The 17,888-nt window shown below is 37.6% G+C and overlaps 1 protein-coding gene across 11 annotated transcripts in view; it reads left to right on the top strand.

Annotated features, from left to right (window-relative positions):
• The window catches only part of FIG4 (FIG4 phosphoinositide 5-phosphatase), a 172,298-nt gene that overhangs the window by 53,373 nt on the left and 101,037 nt on the right, over positions 1-17,888 (top strand). For all 11 annotated transcript variants that reach the window (XM_086317377.1, XM_086317375.1, XM_086317368.1 and 8 more), the window contains 5 exons: positions 3,191-3,347; positions 5,035-5,085; positions 10,573-10,721; positions 13,876-14,004; positions 16,482-16,582. In XM_086317377.1, coding sequence (XP_086173503.1) covers positions 3,247-3,347; positions 5,035-5,085; positions 10,573-10,721; positions 13,876-14,004; positions 16,482-16,582 — 531 coding nt within the window. In that variant the 5' untranslated portion in view covers positions 3,191-3,246. The remainder of the gene's footprint in view (positions 1-3,190; positions 3,348-5,034; positions 5,086-10,572; positions 10,722-13,875; positions 14,005-16,481; positions 16,583-17,888) is intronic.

Below are 17,888 nucleotides of genomic sequence, written 5' to 3'. Positions count from 1 at the left end.
CCCTTAGAAACAGATTGCAGAGTCAAGAGGAGGGGAAAACGGCAATGCCGTGGGCCTCGACTCGTGAGGGACGATAGACTTGGTGTTAGAGTGTCACTTCGGTCCCTTGTGGTTTTTGATACGTCTCTGTCAGAGTGCAGAGAGGCTCTGAAGACAGTGACGAGCTGACAAGGTGACCCAACAGGATACTGCCCTCTTCCCTGTTGGTGAGCCTGTGGGATCCTCTCCAGCCCCCAGAACGCCACAGCACTCCATCCTCTCACACTGCCCCTTTTTATTTACTTTGCTTGGTGTCCATCACAAACGACACAGCCGGCCTTCTCTACTTGGAGAAAAAGAAGTCACTTTTGCATGATGACCGTCGTCTAGGCTTCTGGGAAGAACTTGGGGAAATTGGTCTGGGATCAGAAGTGCATAGAATGAAGATGAAAAAACTTGTCCTGGTTTCTCATGTGTTAAAATGATGATGAGGCTGACTTTTGACAGAGGTCTGTGCCAGACTGAAGCCTTTTAACTGTTGGCTGTATTTGATGGGAACCTTTAAAAAAAAAAATGAGTGACATTTCCAATTAGTAGTAAAAAGAAAATAATCTCATAATATGCAAAAAGCACTTATGCTGGTAGAGAGTGTTCTTTTGTACAGTATATTTATTAAAAATATAAAGGGATATGTAGGATGAAATAGTCTAGAATTGAAAACATAAAATTAAAATTCAATTGGAATGCAGGTTGGGGGAACTTATCACAGAGAGGTTTTTTCCTTATATAAAAAATACATAACAAGAACAAAAGGAAAACTGATTTGTCTTGGAAATATTTATTACTTAAACTCAATTAGATTCCCTTTTTGGGTTTTTATGCTGCTTCCAGGACCCTTGATTTTGTAGGTTTTGGCCTTCCTAAAGGATAACTGCTTCCTAACTTGCTTTTAATGAGATTGACATTAAGCTTTATTTCCTATTTTATGTCCTTCAGCTTTAGTCAGGGAATTTTGAGCTAGTCTACAAGTGAAAGTAGCCAAACATGACATGAAAGTCATGTTTGACTCTTTGTGACCCTATGGACTGTAGCCCACCAGGCTCCTATATCTGTGGAATTCTCCATAATACTGGGGAGTGTGTTGCCATTTCCCTCTAGTGGGGAGGAGCACAAATGAACATTTAAAAAAAATGCACTTTGTGGCTCTCCAAAATATTTTATTTTATTTATTTTTTATTTTTTTTCCCTTTTTTTCCCCAAAATATTTTAATAGCAGTAACGTGGTTCATTTGGAGAAGGCAATGGCACCCCACTCCAGTACTCTTGCCTGGAAAATCCCATGCACGGAGGAACCTGGTAGGCTGCAGTCCATGGGGTCGCTAGGAGTCGGACACAACTGAGTGATTTCACTTTCACTTTTCACTTTCATGCATTGGAGAAGGAAATGGTAACCCACTTCAGTGTTATTGCCTGGAGAATCCCAGGGATGGGGGAGCCTGGTGGGCTGCCGTCTATGGGGTCACACAGAGTCGGACACGACTGAAGCGACTTAGCAGCAGCAACAGCAGCAACGTGGTTCATTAAAATCCTTATGGTATCTTTCAGTTAAGTATTTTGGCTCATTTACATTAATACGTTCAATTACTAATCTCAGCTAAGAATAACACAGCAGAGACTATGGGTATTTGCCAATTCTAGAGCAAAAATTTATAGCCCCAAGATTCTAGCTCAGACTTTATAGAGTGCAACACTCGGAGAGAGAGAGAGAGAGAGGGCAAGTGCAAGTGGGACTCCCACACGCACACACAGGAAAGTTAGTTTTGAAAAAACATTAGGCTGTATGTGTAAGAGCCTTGGCTGAGTTTTTCTTTCAGTGCTTTGAATAAGTTGCCCCACAGCCTTCTGGCCTCCGTTGTTTCTGGCAGGAAGTCAGCAGTGTGTGACCATTATCTGACTCCCACAGTGAGTGAGCTGGGGTGACAGGATCCCGTATCTGTACTGGGGTAGAGCCTCACTCTACAAGAGCCGGTGGAAGAAAGGAGCCCCTGGTGTCAGGTGTGCTTGCCTGGAATAAAGGATTTGCAGCACAGAGCTGGAGGGGATGAGAAACGCTGGTGGCCTGCACCTCCTGAGCAGAAACCAGGGCCCTAGACTGAGAGCTGGAGAGGGGAGAGCGGGTACTGTCTTTGGGGACACCTGCTGGGAAGTAGACACCCGTTACACTGAATTGGGAGAAGGGGATAGGGAAGGAAGCAAGCTATGGTTCGGATGCCACAGACTGGCTGATCTTTCCAAGATCTAGTAGATTGTTTTGAATTAATGTTTCTCCATTTGCTGTATGCCATTAGGAGAATTTCCAGAAACTCTCAGTGTTTTGTTTTTATAATTTTCACCAGTCACTGGGGAGAGGGTCTGCTGAGCTCCTCACATAGCCGGTTCACCAATACAGTATACTAACGCATATATATGGAGTTTAGAAAGATGGTAACAATAATCCTGTATACGAGACAGCAAAAGAGACACTGATGTATAGAACAGACTTTTGGACTCTCTGGGAGAGGGAGAGGGTGGGATGATATGGGAGAATGGCATTAAAATACGTGTAATATCATATATGAAACGAGTCTCCAGTCCAGGTTTGATGCACGATACTGGATGCTTGGGGCTGGTGCACTGGGATGACCCAGAGGGATGGTATGGGGAGGGAGGAGGGTTCAGGATGGGGAACACATGTATACCTGTGACGGATTCATTTCGATATTTGGCTAAACCAATACAATATTGTAAAGTTTAAAAATAAAATAAAATTAAATAAGCAGGGTGACAATAAAAAAAAAAAAAGTGTGCCCCTCTCCCTCCCCCCAACCACCGAGAGAATTCATTTTAACTCCCAAAGCAAAAGTTCTGGGAGCCAGAACATTTTTAACCAAGACTGTATGGTAACTAGTGTGTAGTTGGGATTTTAGCGTTACTGAACCTTAACACGTATGGTCTTCTTATAATCAAATTGTTCAGAGTAGTATTTTTAAGTGAGATAAATATTTCTAGAGAATAATTCTAAAACAGCTGAAAATTTGTATGGCTGTAAATCAGAGAAATAATAAAGCAGGAAATATGTCAAAGTCTTTTAGCCTTTTAAATATGTATCTGAAAGCATTGCTAAGTTTAGGAGATGTATTTATCTTTCTGTTTTGTTGTTGTTGTTGTGTAGGTTTCGTCAGGTTTTTAGAAGGCTATTATATTGTGTTAATAACCAAAAGGAGGAAGATGGCAGATATTGGCGGTCATGCAGTATATAAGATTGAAGATACAAATATGATCTATATACCCAATGATTCTGTGCGGATTAGTCATCCTGATGAAGCTAGGTATGTACTGACAGTAACTGCTGTTTTTGTATCTGTAGACCAATTGAAAATCAAAATATAGTCGATAGATTATAAATGTTAAAATGTAAATAGAGGCTCAGAATGCTACAGCTTTTGTTCAGGCGCTATTGAAGACCCTGCATTATGATAATTGATTTGGGCAAGAATCAATAATGGCTGCTAAAACCATTAGATGAGAGGTTATTGTTGACATACTGTACTTCATGAATGTCTCAACATACTGTACTTCATGAATATTTTTATTATTTACAAAGAGAAAAAAATGATAAACACACTTAACCAAATGATCAAACTTGGCATCACCAATAATGAGACAAAACTGACATTATTTGCCTCTTAATATGAAGCAGTGGGAAGGACACCACTAGCCTGTGTAGTTTTCTTACTAAAAATATTTAAATTGAATCTAAGCATGATAAAAATATTTAAATTGGATCTAAGCATGAGGAAAATAATCAGACAAATCCATATGTGGGACTTTCTGTAAGACAACTGGCCCAGACCCTTCAGGAATGTCAGTGTCGTGAAATACAGGAAGAGCCAGAGAGTAAGATTTTAGAATAAACATGACAAAGTGCAGCACTTGAATTTCTGTTGGATCCTGGGTTAAAATATGTGCACAATGTGTACACACACAGGCACAGAGCTTTAAAGGACTTCACTGGAATGGTTTTATATGAACTATATACTAGAAGTATCGGATCAGTGTTAAATTTTGAGTGTATAGTGACATTGTGGTTATTTAGGAGATTGTCCTTGTTCATAGTAGTTGCGTAATATTAAGATATATAATTTTAGGACTGTCATCATATCTGCTTCTTACTGTAAATGGTTTAGAAAAATAAAATGTACTTGTGTATTTAAAGACAGAGAATGTATGTATGTATAAGGAGAAATATTTAACAGTGAATTCAGGTGAAGGACATACTGCTATTCATTATACTATTTCCCCGCACCCCTAATTTTTCTATGCATTTGAAAGCTTCAAAAAGTTTTTTGGGGAAATGATTGGAAACTTGGGCGTATGGGGAAAGACTGTTAATAAATAATACATTGATAGAGAAAATGCTAGAATTGGTTTGATATTATAAAGACTCAAAATGGAACAAAGTTAGGCATGTTTGAATTTTTAGGGAAGATAGCAGCTTAGGTTTTAATTACACTTTGTACCTTCATAGTGTTGTTCTAGAACATGAACCAGAATTTAAAGGTGAGGTGGTTTTCTTGCTTAAAACCTTCTTAGATAGTGGTTTTCTGGAACTTTGTGACACTATCTTTGATGTTTGGAAGTGGGGTAAAAAAATAATTTTGTTTCAGACAAGAGTAAGAGTTTAGCAGATAAAGTTGAATTTTGTCTTATACTAACTGAAAAAAATTATTTCATGTAGTTTTCTGTCATTTTTTCCCAGTTTTATTGAGATAAAATTGACATATACCACTGTGCAAGTTTAAGGTGTTCAGCATAATGATTTGACGTATGTATATTGTGAAATGATGACCACGATAGGTGTAGTTAGCATCCATCATCTCATAAAGACACAATAAAAAGAACATTTTTTTTCCTGTGATGAGAACTTTTAGGATCTACTCTCTTAACTTTCATATATATCATAGCAGCGGTAACTGTAGTCATCATATTGTTAACTATAGTAATCATTTTTTTAAGGTATCTACGAATATTCCAAAATGTGGACCTATCCAGCAATTTTTACTTTAGGTAAGTTTGAGCTTAGTTTTACTCCTGTCAGTCTCTTAAATGTTTATATTATTTCCTACAGGGTAAAAAGAGAATCAGAGGACACAGTAGTACTTTGATTATTCTTTTTTAAAAAAATAGCCAAATCTTTTCATCTGAAATAATATAAATACAAGTATTCCTCCTTTAAAAAATCTAATTTTTGAAATTTTGAATGGATAAATTAAATGGTAATTATTCTTACTATGAACAATCATCTTTTCATTATGATTTTAAAGAAATACTTTTATTTTGTAATTTTTTTTGAGTTTGAAGATATTTATACTTCTGAAGTTTTCAATATTATCATTATCTCTGAAACAGGAAAATTTAAAATTCCTGCATCCTTTATTCAAATGAGAGTGGCAATAATAATTTAAAATTATACACTGATCTTTTATTTTTTACATAAGAACAAATTAAAGATTGAAGAAATTAAATTACTTACTCCTGTAGGACTGGCAAGAAGCACTCTATTAATAATTTTATTGCCAGTTCTCAAATATACTTTCATCTAGTACACCAAATAGAAAATGTCACAAGGTACTAAATCTAAAGATTAGCACATAAACACACAGTTGTTGAATTAATTAAGGGCCAAACTGTAAAACATTAACAAAATAAATATTGAAAATCATGTCTATTTCTGCAAATTTTAAAAAATTTTTATTGGAGTATAGTTGATCTACAATATTGTGTTAGTTTCTGCTGTACAACAGCATGAGTCAGCTGTATGGGGGAGGGGATATGTGTATCTACTCTGTTTTTTTTTAAGATTCTTTTCCCATATAGGCCATTACAAAGAATTGGTCATAGATATAGAAAACAAACTTATATTGCTAAGGTTAAGTGAGGAGAGGAAAATTGGGAGATTGGAATTGACATACACACCCTATTATATGTAAAATAGACAACTAATAAGGACTTACCGTATAGCACAGGGATCTCTACTCAATACACTGTAATGGCTTATTTTGTGATTTTGAATTACAAAAATTAAATCTGCATTGTCTATATACAGGGAGGTGGGAGGGGGATTCAGGGTTGAGGGGGACACATGTATACCTGTGGTTGACTCATGTCAATGTATGGCAAGAAGCATTGCAATATTGTAAAGTAATTATCCTCCAATTAAAATAAATAAATTTTTTAAAAGTCTGTATGTAGAGTTGTAACCGTTTCACAGTTTTCAGTTAACAGTCTAGTAAAAGGTAAAAATAAACTCAAAATAGGGAGAACTTTTGCAGTACCAACATATTGTTGTTGGCATTGTAAATTAATGATTTTCCTGGGGAGGAATGTAGCATCAAGTATGTATGAAAATATATCTGAAGAAAATAAATCAGGAGGGAAAATATTAGTCCCTGTTTGTAAAGGCACCAGCTTTACAGATAGCGTCTCTATCGTGGCCCAAACAAGCAAACCAACCAATGCAGGGACAACCCAAATATGGTGAATTGAAAAATAAGCAATAAATTATGGCAGAGCATCCTGGGAGAGTGTTATACCATCACTGAAGTGACCAATATGTAGGCCAGGTATATAGCAAGTTATTGTGCTGCATGGAGAATTCTGTCACTTACAACGTCCAAGGTAAAATGTAGAACACAAAATCGCAATCAGTGGACTTGGGTCGTAGGACTAAGAGGACCCAGAGTGTTGTAGCCGTTGGCATTATGTACTGTTAGGGTGCTTTGCATTATTTTAAATTTATTTTTAAACTCTTAATATAGTTAACCATTTATTTATTTATTTATGAAATAAAAACGTTTACTATGTAGAGTGGATTATGTCTTCATGATGTGAAACTGAAGAAAGTTAATTAATTTAGCAATAGTATAGTGAAGGGCTTCTAAAGAAATAATTTTCACTTCCACAAATGTTTATTGAAAGTATATCTCCATTGTATTTGTCTCCATCATTTGCTTTCCAGCCATTATTGCTTAATTGTTTATAGTCTCTGAGGTATTACTGAAGCTCAGTGGAGCTCAGCTGTTAGAAGGGATTTCTCCTTCATGGTTTTCAAGTTCATCTGCATTCTCCTACTGAGTTCTTATCAAGTTATCCCATAAGTAAAAAATACGAGGTTAAAGACTTTAAAAAAGGTTGTATTACATTAAGATTCAGCTAGGATAAATCAGTTGTTTTAAATAGGAGAAGTTGATTGTTAAAAGTAAAAGCCCAGTTTCTCACCCCGCCCCCAGCTTTATTGAGATATTACTGACATCTGTAAGTTTAAGTCGTACAATGTGATGACTAGATACATGGATGTATCACAGAATGATTACCACAGTGTTAGTTAACACCTTCATCCCATCACACAGTTGTGATTTTTGTGTGTGTGTACTGATAACACTTGATTTACCGCCTTAACACATTTCAAGCACATAATTCAGTGTTGTTGTTTTTTTTTCATTCTTTTTTTTGTTTTGTTTTGTTTTAAATTTATTTATTTTAATTGGAGGCTAATTACTTTACAATATTGTATTGGTTTTGCCATACATCAACATGAATCTGCCATGGGTGTAATTATAGTTACCATGCTGTATGTTAGATAACCAGATCTTATTTATCTTATGGCTAAGAGTTTGTACTCTTTGACTGATAGTTCTCCATTTCCCCCAGCCACTGGCAACTACCATTTTTTTTATATACCCTATATTTTATTTATCTGTTCCTTTGTTAATTTATTAATGTGTTCATTTGTGGTTGTTGCCTCATCTGGGTATTTTGATTAATTCTACAGTAAGCATGGGGGTGCAGATAGCTCTTTGAGATGGTGATCTTTTTTCTTTTGGATATATAACCAGAAATGGGATTTCTGGATCCAATGGTAGTTCTGCTTTTAATTTTTAAGGAACTGCTATTTTATTTTCCATAATGGCTGCACCAATTTATGTTCCCACCAGCAGTGCAAAGAGTTCTCTTTTCTCCACATCCTTGCCAACCCTGCCGTTTCTTGTTTTAATAATAGCCATTCTAATAGGTATGAAGTGATATCTCATTGTTGTCTTGATTTGCATTTCCCAATGTGATGGTGAGCATCTTTTCATGCATTTATTGGCCATTTGTGTGTCTTCTTTGGGGAAATGTCTATTCAAGTCGTTTGCCCATTTTAAAATTGGATTATTTGTTTGTTGTTGAGTTGTATGAGTTCCTTATGTATTTTGGCTGTCAACCCATTAACAGTTAGGTGGTTTGCGAATATTTCCTCCCATTCAAAAAGTCGCCTCTTTATTTTCTCACTCACTCTTTCTCTGTGCAAAGCGTTTTATTTTGATGTTTCATTTGTTTTTGCTTTTGTTGCTTGCACTTTTGGTATCATGTCCAAAAATAATATTTGTGAAGACCAATGTCAAGGAGCTTTTCCCTGTGTTTTCTTTTATTTGTTTATAGTTTCAGGTCTTACATTTAAGTCTTTAATCCATTTTGAGTGGATTTTTGTGAGTGGTGTAAGACAGGGGTCCAGTTTCATTCTTCTGCAGGTGGTTGTCCAGTTTTCCTAATACATTTATTGAAGAGACTATCCTTTCTCCATTTGTCTTTTGGAAAAGGGGTTGTCAGTCGCTCAGTCATGTCCAACTCATTGAGACCCCATGGACTGTAGCCCGCCAAGCTACACTGTTCATGGAATTCTCCAGGCAAGAATACTGGAACAGGTGGCCATTCCCTTCTCCAGGGGGATCTTTCCAACCCGGGGATCAAACCTGGGTCTCCTGCATTGTATTGGAGGTAGATTCTTTACTGTCTGAGCCACCAGGGAAGCCCATCCTTTCTCCATTCATCTTTTTGGCTGCCTGGTCAAATTTTTAGTTGACTGTATCCGAGTGGTTTTATTTCAGGCTCTCAATTCTGTTCCATTGGTCTGCTGCTAAGTCACTTCAGTCGTGTCTGACTCTGTGCGACCCCATAGACGGCAGCCCACCAGGCTCCCTCATCCCTGGGATTCCCAGGCAAGAACACTGGAGTGGGTTGCCATTTCCTTCTCCAATTGGTCTAGGTGTCTTTTTTATCTTGTAACATGCTGTTTTGATGCTGTAACTTTGTGATGAAGTTTGATACCTCCAGCTTTGTTCTTCTTTCTTAAGAGTGCTTTGACTATTAGGAGTCTTCTGTGGTTCCATACAAATTTTAGAATTGTTTTTTTCTATTCCTGTGGAAAATGTAATTGGAATTTTGATACAGATTGTATTGAATCTGTAGATGGCTTTGGGTAGTATGGTTATTTACACAGTATTCTTCTGTTTCATGAACACTGGGTTTCTCTTATGGCTCAGCTAGTAAAGAATCTGTCTGCAATGTGGGAGATCTCGGTTTGATCCCTGGCTTGGGAAGATCCCCTGGAGAAGGGAAAGGCTACCCAATCTAGTATTCTGGCCTGGAGAATTCCATGGACTATATAGTCCATGGGGTCACAAAGAGTTGAACACGACTGAGCGACTTTCACTCACTCCATGAACACTGGATACCTTTCCATTTATTTGTGTCTTATTCGTTTATTTTATTCATGTCTTATAATTTTCAGTATATAGATCTTTTACCTCTTTGGTTAAATTTATTGCAAAGGTTTTTTTATGCTCTTGCATATGGGATTGAGAAACCAACTTCTTAATACAGTTTTTATCTCTCTGAGATCAAATGCTAATAAAATTAATGGCTCTATCAAGAAAATGTGGTAGATTTAAATTTAACAGATTAAATAAAAATCAATTTCAAATTATATTAATAAACTAAAGAAGAAATAATAATGTGTGAGAATCTGAAGTTGTAACTATTTTAAAGTATGACTAGAATACTTTCAAATTTGTATAACTTAAGAAATTCTAGATACTGTCTGAAATTCTGTGCTAAAAATATATAGCTTAAGATACTTATAAAAGTTGATTTTGTATAAATTTTATTTGCACAGACTTATAATTTTTTTAATGACATGCTTCTCAAACATGTATCACTCTAGTGGCTTGTGTTATTCACTTATTCTTATTTTATTACTAAATAAATTATGGTGCCACCTTTAGTAATTAATATAATTATTTTCATTCAGGTAAACTAGAGTACAGACCTTGTATAATACTATTAGCGTGGATATTATAGCATTTTTAATAGTCCATTTAGATAAATATAAAAGTGTGACTTTGTTATACAAAACTATGAAGTTAGATTAATTTCAGTGTGAAGCACAAAGTGCATATGCAAATCAGTGAATGTAGGTTACTAACATTTTATTGTGTATTTCTAGTTATGCAAATGCCTAAGTCATGTAATGATTTTTAAATTTCCAATTATATTCATGATTTACTATGTTTAAGGTGCTTATTTGAACAACATCGCTTCTGTTGTTGGTGCTAACTAATTCAGTTCATAATTAGGTGCTAACTAATTTAGTTCATAGGTTTTAATTCCTTCTGGGAGCCAAAATTATGAAATATGTTTTGCTTTTCTAATTCTTATTAAGCTTTCTCTTCTCAGTTATAGCTATGATTTGTCCCACTCACTTCAGTATAATCTCACAGTCTTGCGAATGCCCCTGGAGATGTTAAAGTCAGAAACCACCCAGACTCGCCAGGAAAGTTTCGACATCTTTGAAGATGAAGGATTGATTACACAGGGTGGAAACGGTAGGTGGTTTTCAGCACATCCAATATATGTTAATGTGACATCTATGAAACGGCATCTCATTAAATTCACTCACATTTCCTTCATATTTCTCCTTTCTTATTTGTTCTTTGTCTTTTCATGAAGTTGCTTCAGATATATGAATTCATATAAATGAATTCATTTTTATAGAGATCATGGTGGTGGTTTAGTCGCTAAGTCTGCCAGGCTCCTCTGTCCATGGGATTCTCCAGGCAAGAATACCTGAGTGGCTTGTCATTTCCTTCTCCAGGGGATCTTCCCGACCCAGGAATTGAACCTGGGTCTCCTGCATTGCAGACAGATTGTTTACTGCCTAAGCTACCAGGGAAGTCCAGAGATCATGTATCACCAAATTGATTTCATTTGTGGGAAAGGCAGAAAATTGTATGCTGATGTTTTCTAGCAAAATTTTATGCACCTTTTATGGAATTCATTCAACTTTAGTCTTTGGCTGGAGAATTTTCTTTTTAAATATTGAAGAATACACACCACCACCTATTTTTCTTTATAGAGACCAATTGTGTATAACTTGAATTGTAGAAAAAAGTTACCCTGGGTTTCCTGTTGCAGCCTAGACATTTATGTATCATATCTCTAATCCTCATAAAAAGCTACTCAGGAGGTGTAATGCTGCTTTCAAATAAATACATGATAAGTAGGAGGCCGAGACCTAGAGGTTAAGATCACAAGGCCAGTGTCCAGAGGAACCCTTGCAGAAGGTCAGAGGCTGTTCTGACATGATTGGTCTCAGTTTGACCCACCTGTCCCTCCCACAGCCTGCTTCTGTCAGGACTGTTGTGGGGTTACTGCAGGACCTGTGTGTGACTGGTCTAGGGTGACCCTGGGGATCTGGGACTGACCAGCCACACAGCAGAATGGATACCTTTATCTCTAGATTTAGGGATTGGTCTAGCACTCTAAGGCCAGAGACATTGCCAGAGTGAATGTTGTGAAGGCATTGCTTCAAACGTAAAGTTAAGACAGTTTAGCTGAATTGGCCTTACTGTGGAAACGAAAAGTCTGTAGTGTCTTTGGGTCCCTTCCTCAGTGCCACTTCTGTGACAGCGATGAAGATGTGGGTGCAGAGGTCGAAGGTAGGTTCCAGAAGGTTTGTCCTTGCAGGACACTCAGGAAGAGGCTGTGCTCTGTTAGCCTTTTGCCAGAAGTTCTGGTCCACTCTAAGAAGACTGAGACTTACTTCAACTGAATGCCATCTCTGTTCATTGCCTTTGACTCTTGTTCATTTATTAGACTGACTGTCACTTGAGCTAAAGCAAAACCCTGTGCACCCTCCCTACCCCAAAACATCTAGATCACAGAAATTTGCTGTGGTTCATCTGAATTGTGATCTGTGCCACTCGAGGCAGGTGGAGGGTAAGATAATGTGTACCTGAGTATTTGTCACATCATTTCTTCTAAATATTGTGCTTAGTGATAGAAAAGCTAAAAGCATTAGTAAGTATGCAGTGTGTGTCATCTCCCATGCGAATCTGAATATCTGTACTGAGATCTGAATTAAGACTCCAAAATCTACCTAACTTTTTACTATCGCTCGAGCAGTTCTGCTTGATAGATATGAATACACTGTGTATTAGGTTTTTATGACTGCTGTAAGAAATTTCCACAAATTAAGTGACTTAAAACTATACACATTTATTATCCTACAGAAGTCAAAAGTCCAAAAGAGATCTTGGTGGGCTAGAGTTAGAGTGTTGGTAAGGCTGCATTTCTTTCTTGAGACCCTAAGGAAAAAGCCATTTCCTTGCCCTTTCCATCTTCAGAGCCAGCAATGGCTGGCCGAGGATTGCCCACATGACGTCACTCTGACACTCTCACTCCCGTTCCCCTCTTTAACACACAATGCCCACGTGATTACAGTGGGCCCTCTTGGACAATTCAGAATAGTCTGCCCATCTTAATTAGCAACCTTAATTCCATCTGCAGCTTTAATTTCTCCTTGCCACATGACATAACTTACTCATGGGCTCTAGTGATTAGAACATAGATATTTTTCTGTGGGGAAGGGACACATTATTCTCCTACTACACAGGGAGAAACTGATAGGAAAGAGAAAGTGAGGGCAAAAGTTGTCTGCGTAGGTAGAAAAGGAAAATAATACATTTTTTAAAAAGTCTCTAATGTGTCAGGCAGCATGTTAGTCACTTTGCATATATTATATATTTTTTTAATCTGGATTATATCTCTGAGGTGAGTGGTATCATCATTTTACAGTTTAGAAAATTGAGGTTCTGAGATGTTATGTAACTTGCCAAAGGTCACAGAGCTGGTAAGTAACAAAGACAGGACTCCTTTCCATTATTCATACTCAATGTAATGTCATTGAAGGGGCAGAGAAGGCTTACTTTTTATAAATAAAACCAAAGGGTATTTGTCAGAGTATATATAAACACTCTTAACATACATGTTTTGAGAAGAAAAATAGTATTGATTGTCTCTAAGCAGAACTGTTACAATCTTTTAAGCCATTGCTTTTATACTTATTTCTTATTTTGTACTTTATATAAGTTTTGTAAAACTTACTGATATTTAGTAAATTTATCTGGATATCCTGAAATGATGCTTGATGAAATTAATTTTCTCATATCAAAAAAGCTTGATGTAATAACTACCACTTATGGAATTATGAGTAAGACACGAGACTTGTTCTGAGCATTTCATGTGCACTATCAACTTGCCTTTACAACAATCACACGAAAGGGGCATGCAAGAGCAAACAGGGCACTGAAATAAGTGACCCTCTTGGTCACACCTGTCACCCTGCTGGCGAGGCAGAGCTCTGATGTGGACCCAGCACTGTGACACCAGAGCCATGCTCCTAGTCACTGCTCCTGCTGTCAGCCTCATTCATGTATTTGTACGTGTGTCCTTAATTTCCCAATTGCTTGCTTTTCTCTAGGTTCAAAACTCTCATAGATCAGAAAAATGTGTTTTTTCTTTAACTTTGTACAGGATCAGCACAGTGTTCTGGGCAGTGAGATGAGTTATATCCACTGAAAACAGCAGTGAGATTTATCAGACATTTTGAAATTAAAAAACAAAAGTTTAAGAGCTTAAAAATGAATTGAATGTCAACCAATTTCCTTATCTTCCTGATACCAACTCTTATTTTTTCAGGTGTATTTGGGATCTCTAGTGAGCCTTACATGAAGTACGTGTGGAACGGCGAACTTCTAGATATAATTAAAAATACTGTCCATCGTGACTGGCTGCTATACATTATTCATGGATTCTGTGGGCAGTCAAGTATCCTTTTTTAAAGCATTAAGATATTATTAAATTTATGCTATAACATTTGTAGAAAGCTGTATGTGAATTATACAATCATTATAATTATCTGTGCATCCTGCAGATAGATTATAATTATGCATTCTGTGTGGTTGAAATACAAAGGAATGCAGATCTATTATGTCTACAGACAGGTAAATAACAAGGAAGAAAATGTTCTGGGCACAGAAAGTGCTGTGGGTAGTAAGTGTCATTCTTACCTAAGAGCAGGAGCAGAATCGCTAACCGGAGGGGAGGATGGGGCCAGGCTCATAGGAAGAGTTGAACTTGGCTTGACTTGATCAAGAAGCAGGCCTCAGCAGTGAGACTGTGGGCTGGGGAAGCATCGTGAGTGTAGAGTTGGAAAAATTTATGGGAGTGTACTTGTGGTTTGTGTATACAATGCCTGGGAGGCACAATGGGGTGGAAAGGAGATGGGTTAGGGAGGAGTCAGACTGCCAGTCACCAGATTACTTTGATGGTCGGATGAAGGACTTTCGGTTTGGTGCTAGAATTTTTGAAAGTTTTTTTCAAATGGTAACATACAAATTAGTACTTAGGAAGCTTGGGTGGGTAACCATTTTCAAAGTGTGCTGGTCACTCCATAATGTCCCACTATTTGTGACCCTGTGGACTGTAACCCTCCAGGCTCCTCTGTCCATGGAATTCTCCAGGCAAGACTGGACTGGATTGCCATTTCCTCCTGCAGGGTATCTTCCCAACCCAGGGATCAAACCTGGGTCTCCTGCATTGTTGGTAGATTCTTTACCATCTGATCCACCCTAGACCAAGGGACATGCATTAGGACAAGATTGCAGTGGTTCAGGCATAATGTAATGAAGATCTGGATTGAGAAGAGTCATAATAGATTAAATAGACATAGGTTGAGCTTGGTATTAAGCTGGTAAATCAATCTTATAAATATCATTTGTTGTTTTATTTGATTTCTAGGTATAGTGAATGTGTTCTTATGAGGCTTAAGAAGGCAATGTCTACTTTTTAGAAGTGGTGTTAAGTTTTTTCCTGCCCCTTTTAGAGATCCTGAAGAACATTTGTGCACTTAGCATGCTTTCTGGTTGACATTCTTCCTTGTGTCTTAGGTTAGTTAAAAACCTAGAGTGAACACTTCAAAGGAGTGGTTGTCTTGAGACCACTGAATGGGTGAATGTGATAAACCAATAATGTGCTTTCTTGCACCAGAATATTGACAGGAGTGGAGTCAGGGAGTCAAAGGGTAGAGTTGGAGAGGTTGGCCTTGGAGAGGACCTGTTTTGCTTCCTTTGTGGCAAGTGAGGGTGAGGAGAGGCTAGATGAAGATGCAGAGGACTTTTGGAATGAATTTGGTGAGATTTACGTGTTACACGTAAAATGGCTCATTACCTTATACTCATTTTCAACCAGTGAGTGGTATTATCTGCTTGATCATTCACCGAATAATGAGATTTGGCCCCAAATTACTATATATTTTTCCAAAAGTAGAATTAAACTGGAAAAAACACACAGTTTCTACCACCTTCATTAAAAAAAAATAAAACCACTGCAGATCCAAAAAAAAAAAAAAGAGAGAGAAGGTGCTACAGTTTCTAAGGGCAGTTTCTAAAAAGTAATTCTAAACTGTCTTTTATTTCTCAAGAGCTAACTCAGGCCTGGCATGTATTAAGTACAATAAATGGTTGTTTCTTTAAAGTAGTAAATAGCACCATAGATTATAATTTTAAAGCTCATTAGTTGAAATGATGAATCCAGTCTCCCAGTTAACAAGCATTTAATGAATTCTGGAATGTATATGATGGTAACAGTCATTGCTATTCATTGAATGTTTGCTACAAGCCAGGCGCACATTACCAAACCCAGTCTTCCCAACCACCTAATAAAATTGGTTACTTTTTTTTTTGCACTTACACCATTTTACAGAAGATGAAACTGAGGTTCAGAAAGTTAACTAAGGTGACAATATTAATTGAAACTTTATTTTGGTTATACAGTTCCCAGTGTTCAGTTTTGCAATTAGGTGACAAATTTGGGTGCTCTCACAGTACTATGCTAACTCCATTCCCTCAGAATTAGCTATTGCTTCATAATTTAAACACCCTGTTAATGGAGGGGTGGTCACTTTGATAGGTGTATGGTCTCTGAAGAATGAAGAAGGATTAATTGTACCTTTTACATTCTTACCTGGCTGCAAGGAGGGACCACAGGTCTTCCCTTGACCAATAACCCTACATCCGGTTACCATTTCCTCTGAAATTCATGGAAACCACTCTTTAGTAAGGTTTGGTTTTACCTTAATACCTTCATACTTCAAAAGAGCAGTTAGACCCAGTGCTGTTCCATTTCTTGGGTGAAGCTTTTTGGTGTTCTTTAACCTGCTGAACAAAATATATTTAACACAGAATGATTCTCTTGGTTGGGTGTGATGGTCATGAGCGCTAAACAGCTTTAACTAGATTTCTAAGAGCTGTTGATCTATGGGCGACCTGTGTATGTCACTTTAATAGCTAGAAGATCCAGTAAGTTCGCTGGGACCCGTTTTCTCAAAAGAGGTGCAAACTGTGAGGTAAGATTCCTGCTGGCAATTTAACTATTTATTTCAGCTCTGGTGACAGATAAAGCAAAGTGGAATTTTAGAAAGTGGAATATCTCAGTTTGGGACATTATCAAGAGAATAATGAATTCTCTAGAGCCTCTGAAACTTGTGAGGAATATGACTAATGTATAGATGTTCTGAAAAATCAGCTATCATAGCGTTATGCAGTGCCTTAGGGAGTTATAAAATGTCTAATGTTTTGGAGGATGAGCCATTTCTGTAATAGATTTTAAAATGCAGTACATATTTAGTGGAGAGACTAAAATAGCAAAGCATCTCCACCCAAGGAATAAATGGAGGGGAGCGCTCTTTGGAAAAGCATCCTTGATGAGAAAATTGAGTAAAGCAAGGCCTGGAAACCCTTTACCCGCTTCCCTCTGCTTTAGTTTGGCTCAAGACAGACTCCTTCCACTCATCCCTAGGAAAAAAACAACATATTCATCTGTTCTGCCTTTGGTCATGTAGCGTGCTTTGAGTGTTTCGTCTCTTTCTGCAACAGACAACTGGAGTCTTACACTGATGTGTGATCGAGTAGATAGACTGGGTGAGACATTGGGTTTTGATCCTGCCTTAATATAGCAACATTCGTTCTTAAAATCATATCAACAATGAACATAGATATAACTGTCGCTTTAAGAAAAAAAGATGTACCCATCTGAATGCAGAGTTCCAAAGAATAGCAAGGAGAAATAAGAAAGCCTTCATAAGTGAACAATGCAAAGAAATAGAGGAAAACAATAGAATGGGGAAAACTAGAGATCTCTTCAAGAAAATTAGAGATATGAAGGGAGCATTTCATGCAAAGATAGGCACAATAAAGGACAGAAACGGTAAGAACCTAACAGAAGCAGAAGACATTAAGAAGAGGTGGCAATAATACACAGAAGAACTATACAAAAGAGGTCTTGCTGCTGCTGCTGCTGCTAAGTTACTTCTGTCGTGTCTGACTCTGTGTGACCCCGTAGATGGCAGCCTACCAAGCTCTGCCATCCCTGGGATTCTCCAGGCAAGAACACTGGAGTGGGTTGCCATTTCCTTCTCCAATGCATGAGAGTGAAAAGTGAAAGTGAAGTTGCTCAGTAAGTGTCTGACTCTTCGTGACCCCATGGACTGCAGCCCACCAGTCTCCTCCATCCATGGGATTTTCCAGGCAAGAGTATTGGAGTGGGTTGCCATTCTCCAAAAGAGGTCTTAGTGACCCAGAAAACCACAGTGGTGTGATCACTCACCTAGAGCCAGACATCAGAGTGTGAAGTCAAGTATGCCTTAAGAAGCA

This window comes from Bos grunniens, chromosome 9 (genome assembly GCF_055505025.1).
Source record: "Bos grunniens cultivar Pamir isolate PY7600 chromosome 9, Bosgru_T2T1.0, whole genome shotgun sequence".
NCBI classification, from domain to species: Eukaryota; Metazoa; Chordata; class Mammalia; order Artiodactyla; family Bovidae; genus Bos; species Bos grunniens.
The sequence above is the reverse complement of the archived record's forward strand: the minus strand, read 5'-3'. Positions and strand labels throughout refer to the sequence as shown.